The sequence below is a fragment of the Chroicocephalus ridibundus genome, chromosome 7, assembly GCF_963924245.1.
Source record: "Chroicocephalus ridibundus chromosome 7, bChrRid1.1, whole genome shotgun sequence".
Classification (NCBI taxonomy): Eukaryota; Metazoa; Chordata; class Aves; order Charadriiformes; family Laridae; genus Chroicocephalus; species Chroicocephalus ridibundus.
Window position 1 is genome coordinate 31764168 of NC_086290.1, and position 13975 is coordinate 31778142.

Genomic DNA, 13975 nt, shown 5'->3' on the forward strand with positions numbered 1-13975 from the left:
TCCCTGGAAGTGTTCAAGGCCAGGCTGGATGGGGCTTTGAGCAGCCTGGTCTAGTGGGAGGTGTCCCTGCCCAGGGCAGGGGGTTGGAACTGGATGATCTTTATGGTCCCATCTAACCTGAACCATTCTATGATTCTATGATGAGCACCTGTTCCAGCACCCCTGTACCCAAACAGAGCCAAAACACACATCCATTAGCTGAGAAGAGCCAGCAAACGAACCACCAGGCCCTGCAGCTTTCTTCCATAGATTTTGTTTAAGATTCCCTGACAACATAAAAGGAACGATTCATAATTTTGTGTCTCTGTGTACTTTCCATTTGGGCCAAGATGCCCTGAATTTCTCCTCAACACTTAAGCACGTTTATGTGTGGCCAAACCTGCCCTACGGATCTTTTAACCTGGCATATTCCTGAGACGCAGCAAACTCTCTTGGGCACAGAAGCTTCTGACTAAACCTGGCACAAGCAGTTCAGGAGATGGGCCGAGGCTGGTAACAGCCACAAGCTGATCGCCACAGCAGCAGAGATTAAACGTACTCACCTGCACACTAATGCAGCCACCCAAAACAAGCCCAAGCCGTGCTGGGCCAAATGTACTTTAAGAAATTCTGTACGTACCGATGGAGGCCTTAGCGTGACCGAGAGCCGGCACAGAGAGGAGGGGAGAGGGGTGGATGCCAAGTGCTATTTGCTCTGTGCAGAATTCCGCGGAGAAGGAAGGACAAGGTTTGGTCTTCAGCCTGAGCGGATTCCTCATCTCATCCTTAGGGCCTTTCCCTAAATAGATCATAAAAAAACCCCATATGGGTGGCTATTTTATGAGTAAAGAGGCAAGAAACGGAGGCAGAAGAGAACAAGGGCAGCCACCTCCAAGGCTCTGCTGGGGGAAGAGGGACGTGCCAGGGACACACAGGGCACAGCCGTTTCCAGGCTGCAGAAAGGGACAGGGCTGCTGTAAAGGTCCTCGGTGCGGGCACCGTGCTGATCCCAAAACCATCGCCCCCTGCCCTGCTCCGGCTGCGGACTATCTCCTGGAATTGGCCGCCAGCTTTAGAGAAGGAAATCCAATTTACCTGCCACAAAGAGGAGCCAGGCGAGGCCTCCCCGAGCGCGGTGGGTAGCGCAGGGCTGCCCATTCCCATCCCGCGCTGCTCCCTCCCGCACGGACACGGGGGGAAGGGGGAAGGGGCGGCCGTGGCAGTAGGTGCAGGGACAATTCACTGGAGAGCCACGGCGCTCTTTGCGGTTCGCCCACTAATTACTGTTAAGCCCTGGTTCCTTTTTGTGTTCCAAGGGGCGTCTTCAATGTGGCACTGCTTCTTGGGCCTTTCATGGGGCTGGGCTCACCCCTGAATAGCAGAATTCGCCCACCACCCCCCTACATCCCCCTTACTACCTCTCTCTCTCTCTCTCTCCCCCCTTTTTCTTTTCCCCCTTTTGCTTTTCTGATAGTATTTTCTGTCCATGTTGTGTAAGGCCCTAAATGAATCTTGACTGCCCCTACGGCCGACTGGAGACGCACAAAAGCGGCCCATTCCAGTGGCCACAGCGCCATTGTGCGCCCTAACAATGCACTAATTGGCGGTGACAATTGTGTGGCTGGGGAGGAAGAGGGGGCCGTGGCGGGGGGACGGACACATGGGTCCTTTCCAATCGGCGAGGCAGGTCAATAAAAAGAAGAGAAGGAGTGTGGAGTGTGAGGAGCCAGAGACACGCTCTGCTCCGCGTCTCCCCCGCCAGTCCCACGCCGTTTGTGCCAGGGTTCCCCCCCCCCCCGAATTCCTACAGGGAAGGGTAAAGCGAGTAATTTTAATGGGTGGCTACGTGGAGCAAGAGATGTGCAAACTAAAAAGGGTCATCTCCATCTCCTGGGCTGTCTCACCACCCCAGAGGCTGAGGAGCTCATGTGATGAAGACACCACTGAGATATTCATGGGAAAAGATCGCACACAAAGCCAAGGGGACGCTGGTGCCATGGTGCTCTGCTCCGGGTATGCATGTGAGAGAGTGCTCGCCTCTGACTGAACTGAGCTTAAAATACGCTTGGGTTTTTTTTGCAGAAGGACAGTGGGGTGCAAGGACAGGGTGTCCTACGGTGCTCTGCTGGGGTAGGGGGTGGTCCTGTGGAGCAGAAGCCTGTGGTGCTGTTGGGAGTAGGGGAATGAACCTGGGCCACACCTTCAGCACCAGCTGAGCTGAGAACCAGAGGAATGAAAGGGACATCAGGTGGCAAGGGACTGAGTCTGTTTAACGCCACTGTGACATCTCCCAGGTCTCGCAAGGAAGGACCAACCCAGCCTCACGCTGAGATCCAGATGGAGTGGGCCCCTGGACTCTGAGAGCTGCCCCTGTGTGAAGTCAGCCCGGGAGTTTGGAGGCTGATGTATCTAACGAGTGAGGCATGGATTTTTGGCTCTACTCATTAGCTTGTAAGATAAAATCTGTGACAGGAAACGGCATGGGCCATGCTTCTGAGCAAGAAGTATGGAAGGCTCATCTAGTTGCCTAGGCTCAAACTTAATTCAGACAGCTGAGAGGCGTGGGATCAGATGCTGAAGCGCTCAACACCTTCCCACCTGTTTTCCAAAGAGCCCGTATCAGCTGTATCAGAGAACAGTGAAGACCAGCAGGTGTGAAGCGCTCTGGTTCCTGACAGGGACAGCAAAGCACGCCAGGCTGGCAGCAACACTCAGGTCTATGAAGGCGCTCTAAGATGTCCCTTCTCAACAGAAATGCTTCTCTTTTTTGAAGCTGGCTGATTTTTGGGAAGTGTTGTCCAGAGCAGGGTGAGGAAGCAGGCAGCGCTCCCACCCCTCACAGAACAGCTGTGGGACTGCTATGGTGGGGGAACACTTCTGCTAAATGCTTTGAGGGAAAAGAATTACCTCCTGCATCTGGAAAGAAGCAGGAAAACACCTTCCCATGCAGTGGCATCTAAGCAGGGAACGACTACAAAGCAACCACCTCTCGTGGAGGAGCAATACTTTTCTGCAGTGTGACTGTCAGCGTGGCTTGGAGAAGAAATATTGCCATAACCTCATGAAGAGCAGAGAGAACGGGCAGGAAGGACAAACCGGAACCGCAGACCCACGGACAGGCAGGCACTGTGCCTGGATCGACACTCCCTGGCGCCCTGACTGATTGGGGCTGGCATTCCAGTTTGGTCCACTACATACAAACACTGAGTTCAGCTGCAAAGTCTGGTCCTGCAGCCAAAACGTCGAGGGGAAGCCCCCTGTGAGCCCAATGTGAGAAGCGGAGCTGCGGCAGCCCAGAGCTGAAAGCGTGCCGAGTCCGGGGCACGCTGTGTAGAAACCCTGGGACGCTGGACTCCCGCCCTTTTCACCTCGTGGCCACCCTCAGCACAGTGTATTTCTTAATGTCATCTCTCAGCTTTTATGGGTCCTTGTCAGCATTTCTATGAAACACGAGAGGACAATTCAGTTCAGATATATCCCTGCTCCCGGGAGGAACCCTCATCTCTCTCCACTGACTGCAAAGTGGACTTGTCAGCGGCATTCGGCTCCTAAAATTCGGTGGTGGCAATATCTTCCCTGAGACAAAATCACCAGTTACCTGCTCTAAACACAGTGAGCGTGCCACTTCTGCTCGCCCTCCCCTAGCAGGCCTCCACACAGCTATGGAAACATTCCCATGGATTACCATGGGTGCTGGAGGAGGGCCTTATATAGCGAGGCTTCTCTGCCTCCCCTTTGCCCTAAGCCCTTCACAGAAGTACTTTATTGTTTTATGACAGCACGGTAACATTTGACATAAATCTCTAAGCACAGCTAGCAATGTCAATACTGTGTAAATACCTACAGTAGAGACCCATTTTTATTATACTTTTGCCCTCTTTTACCTGCTGTCACCCAGGGTTAACTCTGTGCTAGGTGCGCTTGCATTTTACAAGGGATCTGCCAGTTTCACACACTGCTACCCTCATGTCTCTGAACACCGAGACCCCAGCGCTGGTCCTTTCACAAACTGCAGCTTCCATTGGAGTCAGCAGAGCTTGTATCTGCCTAAAGGATCGATCACGCTGCCTGTTCAATCAGAGACAAGTGTTCTTCAGAAGTGCAGAGTCCAGGTCAGAATGGGACATTTTGCAATATGTACACAACAAACAACATCCACCGGTGTCACAAGCAGTTGCGTGCCGATGTCCGATGACAGAATGGTGCGTGCTGGGGTCTCAGTTCTTCCACCCCAACCTTGCTCCCGCAGGCGTCGGTACCCCCTGCTCTCAGGAGTCAGTGGGATTGCTTGCAGGGAAAGGCACGGTTCAGTGGAGAGACACTCGCCATGTTCCATGACTTAGTCGCTGTACTTCAGGTACCTGCCGGCAGCGTCAGCCACAAACGAGATAAACTTATAACCTTTAGTGCTGTGAAAGCACTTTGGGCTGAACTGCTCCATGCACACCGATCACATCTGTCACTCTCTTACACAGATTCAGTAACTTGCACTTCCTTATTTTTAAACAACACTTAACTTTTACTAACAATTCCTTCTTATTCACCTCTAAATACATCATATTGTACCTACATGATAAACCTGGGAACGTTCAAGTCAATGACGGCTCATCCCTTAACACAAGCTCTTACCTGACTTCTCTTGCTTTCCAGATGAGCCTCACAACTTCATTTTTAATATCCGAGACTAATGCCTGAAACTCAACTATAGAAAATCAAAAGTCACTTACTAGAAACAGCAGACTGACTTTTTAGCATATTTACAGCCTGAATGCCAAGTTTTATATTTGTCCACACTTAAAATGGTTGGAATTTACTCCTGCTTGCCTTGGAGACTTTGTCTGGTTTTGCTTGTGACAGCTGATTATCTGAGATGCTTTTCACCACCCTCTCACAGTGGCAACACTCAGGCCTCTAGATGGGACCACCGTTTTGGAGAGTATTTAGTTAAACAAGAACTATTTTAAAAAGACAGTCCAGAGCTATGTACACACACTCCCAGAATATTTTCGTTTGCCCTCAGCGTGCCTTTCACTGAAAAGGTATGGTAAGCCTCAGACCTGGAAGGTCCCTCTCTGTCCCTACGGAAAGGAGGAGGAAGCTAGCTCCATTTGGGTTAATCAATTACTATACTGTAATTGGGATCGTATCATACATGTTAAGGAAAAGTTGAAAGAAAAAAAAATCACATTTGTTTCCTTGAACCTAGGGCACAGTTCTGGACAAGGAGCTTGTGCCATTTGATTTATTTTAGACAGTGTCCTCAGGACTTCGTAAACTGTCACTTATTCCCAGAAGAAGGGCTGCACTTCAGTTCTGCCACCTTTTAGAAAACCAGCCAACTTCCCGTATTAAACCAAATACCATTAATTTTGGTCTAAGAGATAGGAAGGTAACTTTTTAAAAAATTAACTGTCCTGACCTTTGAGAGAAGCGCCAGAGCTTGGCTTGGCATGCTCCGGTGACACGAACCGTAATACCACTCATGGGACTTGGCCGCAGGAGATGACCGACTCTCCTGGCTCGATCTATTGTAAGGTGTTTAACATGCAACGAGAGCGTGAAAGCACGAAATCCAAAAGACCGGCTGTTGCACCCAGTGGGTTATAAGATTTGCCCGTGATCTAATATTTTCTGTGGCCTGCTGCCTTAAAGGCTAGCTGATAAATTAACACAAATGGTTAACAGAACACCCCCAGAAGCATGGCCTTTGGGGGTGTGCGTGCAGGAGTTAAGGACAGGGCTGCCAACGGGAGGTTTCGCCGGCAGAGTTGCGTTTCACTGGAGGGCTCCGCTTTCACGTAACGCCAATGCACAACAGGGAGAACAATCCCACCGCTTTAGCTCCTGAGCAAAACCAAATGAAACGTTGCTTGAAACTCCATCCCCAGGTCGCCCATGACAGCTGCTGCAGTGTGTCCCTCCAGCAGCTCATTTCAGTGGCGGTTCCTACGCTGTAACAGAGCGCAACAGAGAGGCCGGGAAGGGGCCAGGAGCAGAGAGGAGGCTGAGCAAATCCAGCCACAGGAGGACAGACAAAAAGGAACCAAGCAAAGTGCTCCTCCCAGGGCTCTCTAGACCCCACGGTCTCTGCTCTGTGTTGATGCTTTTTCCCACCACCTCTTGCAGGGTGAAGTGAGGAGGGGAGGCGGCAGTGAAAGGGGAAGGAGACGTCATAACGGAATTTGCTCACCTTGCAAAGCAAATAAGGAGGAAGAGAAGGTCTTGCACATGGATTTTTTTGTGCAGCTTGTGTGGTCCCGGTCAAACATTAACTCCTTGCTTGTAGCAGATTTCATCACAAGCATGAAGTCCAAAGGTTCCTGCAGCAGAGAGGACTGACATTCCCGGTGGACTTCTGGTCTTTCCGAGAAGGGGCAGGAGGGCAGTGAGGGAGGAGATATATCCTGCTCTTTGAAGGCCACGTGAGCATGGGGCTAGGTGTGAATTTCTCTGGGGACCCTCCAGCAGGGGGTTTAGGTCCATGAGCTCCACCACGGCTCAGCACTGCAATCCTTAGTCACCAAATCCACAGCTCCGGGGAGCTGCAGAAGCTCCTCAGCTGGTGCACTGGGAAGAAGCAGCCCAGAAGAGCAGGAATCATGCCTGCTCCTACATCCGTCAGCTGGAGATCCCTTACAACGGGGGCAAAATCCTGCCCTCCCAGCCCTTCAGTGGTCCCTTCAGTCCAGCTGGGAGATGCCTCCCTTACTTAGGGTTCAAGGCCTGGGCCCTTCTGGCAGTTCCACGCGACAGCCACACAGTGGGAAGCTGCCTCCCTCTGCCCCCCAAGAGCTCCGTACCCGAAAGTGCCCAACAACAACTCCCAATAAGCCCTCCTGGGAGCCATTGCGGGTCAGCACCATTATAAATCCAGGCATCTGTGGCTTTCCAAAAACACTTAAGAGATTTTACTGGGAATCCAAACCCACAAAGCCTGACGCAGTCACTGACAGCATTTCCAGAGACCTCCTGGCTCAGACCCAGAACAGTAAATATCAGAATTTGCTTACGTTTGGAAGATTTTCACCAGAAGATTTTCTTTCTTTTGGAAGATCATTCACCAGATGAGCATTTTTAAGGAAACCAGTACTCTGTCAAAACTTGTCCTACCCACAGTGCAGTACCGACCAGAAGGCGAATGCAAAAGGACAAGTAATTTATTTTTTTTTAGTGTTTATTGAGAATTGCCTTTATACACGAGGGACTGGTGCTCTGATGCTGTCACAAGTGAACCCAAATAAACCCTGCTCAAGTGTCAACAAGCAATTCAACTCACTGAATTTAAATTATAACGTTATTACATATCAATAATAAATTAAGACTATTGCCTAGTAGTTGCAGATAATTTTAAAAAAATCCTTGTCAAAAGTAAAAAAAAAAACCCACAAATAAACGCAAGAACAATGAAACACACGTAATGATGTTGCCAATAAGTTAAGAGAGTAGCACACATAGGTAATGGTTTTCCAAAAACTCAGGGTGCGCTGCCGGTGGTGTTAAAATCCGTTGCAAGTGCTGCGGGTGAGCTGGTGCTCCGTCGGGATGGGAAGCATGGGAAGATGGGCTGCCAGGGACGGCACCAGCCACTGCATCCTGCTTCCCCCAGCCTCCCAACTGCCTCGACTGAACTAAAACGGATTCGGAAGCTGCCTTTATCGCTTAAACCCCTTCAAACGCACGCTTTGCTCATGAACTCTTACTTTTGCTTAGCTCAAGTATAGAAGGGACGGGTATAAGCTAACCCGGTATCACAGGCCTCAATGCCATTAAATATCAGCCTGAAAACACGCTTTAGCTTAAGCAAGATTGACTTTGTAGACAAGTGCATAAGCAAAACTGAAACAAATCCTTTTTTCCACCAAAACAAAACTGTGTACTCAAGGATTTATATTGGTTTAACGCGTGGATTAGACGTGAATAAATAAGTAACTGCGCCACTGACACCTGTGCCCGCAAGTGGCATCTTTGTGATCTGGATTAGTGGCCACCCTAAGGAATTTGGATAAAATTGGGATTTTAAGATACAACCCAAGCCAGTGTGTGCACACCAGGGTTTTCAAGTAAAGAAGGACTTTGCACATTATCAGCCGGGCTGCCTCCTCACTGCGCTGCTAAAAGGCAGCGACAGCACTGCTGTTGTCAAACATGGGCTTAGAAGATGACAGTCAGTGTGGACACGTGCCCAGGGCTAACACCTGCTGGAAGAGTTAGCCACATACTTTAGCAAATAATGCTAAAATTTAAGCAGGTTAACCCTCTCTCTAAGGTAATGCTGACCAAACCCTCACTGGGTTAGCCCTCAGGGAACCAGGCTGCGATAAAATTAAGCTTTGAGGAAATGCCTTCGCTGCCACAGCCCTGGACCCGGCCGTGCCACGCAGGGAGTGCAGCACGGGAGTCCCTCGCCACGTGGCACGGGCTGGCCCTGGTTCCAGGAGGAGCAAAATTGCACGTGACCTGATCCTGTTTTAATGCCCAGTGCTTGCCATTATTATATATGTACAGCTCCTGAAGGTCTCGCATAAGCACAACTGCATTTCTGGCTGAAGAGAAGCCCAGCTAGTCTCCAAAATATAGGTAATAAAAACCAACGCCATCTCCATGCCGTCCTTTCTCATATTTCCCTCTCAAATCACAGATAGTAAACAAATTTTATGGTCACCACTCCTAGCAAGATGGAAACTGCCATGAGCAAGGGTTTCAAGCTCCAATACCAAACACGCTGCGTCATGGCGGCGCGTTCCTGACAACATTCTTCACTTTTGAAAATTTAAGGCACCAAATTGAGCAAAAGTGAGGGGCTTCTATGCAGCTTGGTGTTTTCAGAGCTGGTATGTGCAGCCTGTAAAGCTCGCTTCACGAGGGCAGAACAAGCAAACTCATTTACTCAGCTGCCCCTGCGAAAGAGCGTGTGCAGCCGCGGGAGAGTTTCAGTTTAAGCCTCCAAGTTAATCGAACAGCAGATTCAATCAGGAAATCCAAAACAGGAAGATAGACACTAATATACAGTACTGTAAGGCACTCCTACCGGGAAGGGAAAATTGGAAGGCAAATTACGAAGGAGAGAATGATCAGACACGACTAGTTCAAGAGCAACACGACGAGCTATGAAGCTCAAAGTCTGGCTGTAGGCTCAGCGCTGTGGGCAAAGGCAGGGACAGTGAGAGAAAGAGAGAGAGAGGGGACTGGCTTGCAGCTGAGCAGCAGAAAAAAAAGGAGAGAAGATTATGATGATTATTCGATTACATTTCTTTTATGCAGATTAACAGTCGGCTGCAATCCAGGCTGTGAGCTTGGGAAGCCTGGGAAACTCGGTGGCTTCTGTTGCTGCAGGGAAAAAGCAAAATACAACAGTGCAGCTTCCCTATTTCATTGTAAACAGTCATCCTCGGCTTTTTTTTTTTAAGTCTTTCAGAACATTATCATCAATCCAATATAATACACACAGTATCCTGATACTAAGAGAAACCTTGACAAGAGGAGCTCTAGAGGTACATTGATGCCTCACTCCCAACAGGGCCATCAGAGTCCATGGAGTACTGTGGAGAACTCAAGCTCCTCACCAACAAGTACCTTCTCTCTTATCTGGGAAACCCGCACAACTGCCAATTTCTACCATCCCAGCAATGAGCTCATATTGGTATGTGCCAGCCAGGATATTGTGTCACATCACAAAACCATCATTTTTCATCACCTAAAACAGACAAAGAAAAGCAAGAGAAAGATTTCTACACAAAAGATCCAAATTTCTCTTTTTACAGGTTGATAATATACAAAGAAGCCGTGGTTTGCATCCCCTAGGTAGGTCCTTCTCCCCATTAAAGAAAAGCTAGAGGGTCAGGGTTCACAGGAAAAGAGACTTAAGTAAGGATCTCTACAGTGTCCTAGTTAAAATAATCTCAGACTAACTAAACTGAGATGAGAAGTTTCTAAGTAGCTATAGAGGGCCAGGCTATAGCCCATTGGAGGGAAGCACCCTATTTCTACACTGATTACAAGTTCTGTACATGCAAAAGCAGTAACTGGATGCACAGTCCAATTCCTCCTCCACCAGCTATGAAAGCACCTTCTCTGTGAAAGGGACAAACAGCACATTTTATTCTTGACTCACAATGAAATGCTATTGTTCAAACTTATTTCATACGGGGGCGGGACAAGACTAGAAGTACCAATACGTAATTTCACCTGTGTGTGTGTGTGGGGGGGGAAGACAGTTGTGCCATCTGGAAAGACCCCAGGTGCTTTTCCAGCTGATGCCCCCCCAGAAGCCTGCAGAGCAGAGCCGTGGGGAGGCTGGGGGCTGCAGAACGGGAAGCGCAGCAGCGGCACCGTTAGTCCAGCAGAGACAACCATGCAAGGGGTGCAGCGGTGTCTGACACCCAAACCACCCGCAGAACCCCAGGCTGAGTCTCCTACTAGCAAATGGCTCTTGCAGGAAAACCGTCCTTTTAGAGTTGGGTCTTTTGAGAGTTAGTAATGTGAGTGGTAGTTTCAGTTTATTCTTTTGCCTTGCAGCCCTGGAAAATGGATAGGGCTTGTTCCTACTGCATCGGCACCTTCTGAGGGCAGGATCAAGCCTTTCATCGTGCTTACGAAAGGCAGTGACAGAAGACTTTATCTTACCTGTTCATATGGAATAACTTTTTTTGAATAGGAGCTAGGCATCCCTGAGAGGAAAGCATCTTCCACATGATGTTCTATGTTCTGCTCCTATAGCTACTGCGAGAAGCTATATTACTTTTCCAAGGTAGAAATGAATGTGTATCCATTTTAGGAACTGGCTTGTTTACAACAACACTGGATTTTCAAGAAATGAATCTGATCTGTACTCTACAGTATCCTTTTACATAAAGCTTTGGGCGCTGCCAGTATATTGTAAGAACATGCTTTTTGCCCTTTGCCGTTAGTAATGGCAGTAGTTCCGGATCCATGACTAATGCCAGCAGTTTCGCTGACATCATACAATTTTTTTTTCCTGTAAATCTCAGTTAGCAAAGAAACCGTTCTGTAATACTTATACAAACCCAGAGTAACTCTAATGCTGTCTACGTTGTTATTCCAGAATTCAACTAGAATATCTAACCTCCCACATGACTGGTACTTTGGAGATCCGGACATCTGTCAAAGCAACTAGTAGTTTGCAATGTCTGAACCTTGATTCCTTGACTCCATAGGGTTTTTAACAGTCCACACAAGCAGCCTTCCCTAAACCGAGCTGGACACGAAACCAGTGCTGTAAGGTATCTTAAATACCAGAGCACGACGACATGAAAAACACCACCTTTTTTCTTTTCTTTAATGACTCACCATTATGTCTAGAGCTAATTCAAAAGCGTACCTGCCAGATTCTGACAGTTTCAGAGCTACTGGCTTTGCCACAGGACCAGTTGTGGTGACACATGCTGAAAAACATGGGAGCGTACTGTTTATTCAGCCAGTACCACTGCAGTTCCTGTTTGCATGACTAATTCCACAATACTTCCCCAGTGTTTGCATTTGTGAACATGCAGGGAATTCTTCACGTGGGAATGGACTTGCAAGGAACATTATATCTTTAAGGATGATAGCCAAAAGCAACTCATTTCACAGGAGGAACAGTGAGCTGAGACAGAGACATCCCTGTGTAAGGGAAGTATTAATTTTAGTGGCAATGGTACATGATTCACCAGGTTTATTAACTATGGGAATCCCTATACTACTTTGCCAAGAACATGGAAAAACCCCCACTTCCTTCCAAAGAATCCCACTGAGAGAAGGACTTCTGGATAAGAAAGGCACTGGTTGTCTAATGTATACAGATATAAACATGCTTCTATATATATAGTAGTTGCACTCAAATTTGAGAACGCGCAGATTCAGCTACTTTCTTTAAGTGGAGGCTGGAAAAGGTAACCACTTATACTCCAGTATAAGGCAATTCAATGTAGCGTTCTACCTTTTCACGTAGGCATGATGTACCCTGTTCTTTTATTTAAAATACTTCAAGGTGCTTCAATGATCAAGACTGCTTTCTGCCTTGAATACAACAGCCTGCAGATTATATAGGAAGCAAAGATCAGTATATTCTGCATTTTCACAAACCTATGTGAGAAGAGAGGAAAAATACACATGCACATGACTGGCTTTTTTCTCGTGAAACTGTATTTGCTTTCTGTATATAAATGTATGTGTATATATATGTGAATGCTTTCGTATGTATGTAATACACACATTACTGCAGGGTCTGGAGAAAGAGTTAAGGATGTGGACTGGAGGGAGGAGGATCTCGAAGTGCTCACTGGAGGTGAAGCCACAACGAATTAAACACACCGCCAGTGATGACACACATCTCCCCAGTATAATCCACCGTGTACTCCCCTTTCATAATATAGGTAATTTACTGGGTTTAATACTTCCCTGTGTTCCAGGTCTGTGGAGCAGAACCATACCTTGAGGAACTTCGCTCTCCACCACAGAAGTCACCACAGAAGTATAAGATCCCTTAGAGCTCACAGAGAACACAGGACACAAACTGCACGTGAGCACAGCAATCTACCGTTTCACAGTTTTGAAGGTATTTTCTAACTAACGCAGGCAAGACCACTCTCCTGACTATCAGTCTAACAGGTTAGAGAAACATTTAAAGTAAACTTCACGACATAAAACCCAAACCAACGTGGACACTTAAAATGTCTTAAAACGTAAGACTAGCAGAAGGTCAGAACCAACATCATGTTACTGGAGATGAGGACGTGGCGTCGCATAGATCAAGAATAACCAAGGTAAAATTCAATGGACTTCAGTGACAGAGCTTGATGGACATAACCAGCTGGAACAAAAACAGTAGCAAGTCCCCTGCTTATCTACGTATGGAATAGTTCACTGGGGTGGTTGTAAATATATAAACATAGCTGAAGGAATTATTCTGCGTATTATGTTTGCAAGCACCCTCAATAAGGTTTGACGGCAGATACTTTTCTTTCCTCAGGAAGGAGTGACATGTAAATGCACTGATCCTTTAAAAATAGCGCTCTGGAAACATGAGGAAATGGAACCATGTGTCCACATCAGAAGGAGCAGGTGGGTTTAAAATCATTCCTGCCCTGTTGGGTTCTGTGAAACACCTCACCAGAACCTCTGCCAAGGCTAATAATAAATAAATGATACACATAAATAAGTACATAATTCATCAATTCTAAACGAACAACATAAAAAATAATGTGGTCATGGCAGCAAATATTTTCTGCCTTGAGGAAAAGTCTTCTCCAGAGGTGGAAAAGAAAAACTGGGTGCTTATTTAGCTAGACCTAAAGCATTTCAAGTAAACCACATTTTGTATGAGAGCTAGCGGCTGGACTTCAACGCAAAATGCAGTTTAGCCATTGGTATTTCAAAGCCAACAAGGCTTTATAGCCACTTTGGCAGCTGCTATTCACAGATGAAGAAGGTCAGATACTATTTTGAAAGACGACTTCTGCCTGGCTAAGCTGAGAAGTTGCTTGAGCTGGCAACTGGGAAAGGGATTCTCTTTAGGCTGGCCACTGCCTTAAGGAACTCATGTGTTCTGATAGGACAACTCAAACATGTTGCATGACTCTTCGAAGTTTTCGTCCATATTCAGTCGCCTCCAGAAGGATTTCTGCTTCTTCTGCAATTCTTTACGCACGCACCTGGGGCACGGTACAGCCTTCTCTTTGCACTCCGAGTGGAAGACAGCACCACAGCTTTCACACCTGCAAACACAAATTAGCATCAAAATTGAATGACAAAATAGGACCAGAGCATGCAATGGACTTCATATGGACTGTGGGCAGTACATATTCCTTCAAACAGTCATAGATCATAGAATCTTCATGGTTGGAAAGGACCATTGAGATCATCGAGTCCAACCATACACACAACCCCCCCCCCCCTATAATTTCTGCCACTAGAGCATGCCCTGAAGTGCCAAATCTAGACATTTCTTAAATACCTCTAAGGATGGTGACTCAACAACCTCCCTGGGCAGGCTGTTCCA

At 47.5% G+C, this 13975-nt stretch overlaps 1 protein-coding gene across 2 annotated transcripts in view; it reads right to left on the reverse strand.

The window, feature by feature from the left end:
* Positions 1-7157: 7157 nt before the first annotated feature.
* Positions 7158-13975, reverse strand: part of PLEKHM3 (pleckstrin homology domain containing M3) — a 91700-nt gene continuing 84882 nt past the window's right edge. For both annotated transcript variants that reach the window (XM_063341524.1, XM_063341526.1), the window contains exon 8: positions 7158-13691. In XM_063341524.1, the coding sequence (XP_063197594.1) occupies positions 13514-13691 (178 nt within the window). In that variant the 3' untranslated portion in view covers positions 7158-13513. The remainder of the gene's footprint in view (positions 13692-13975) is intronic.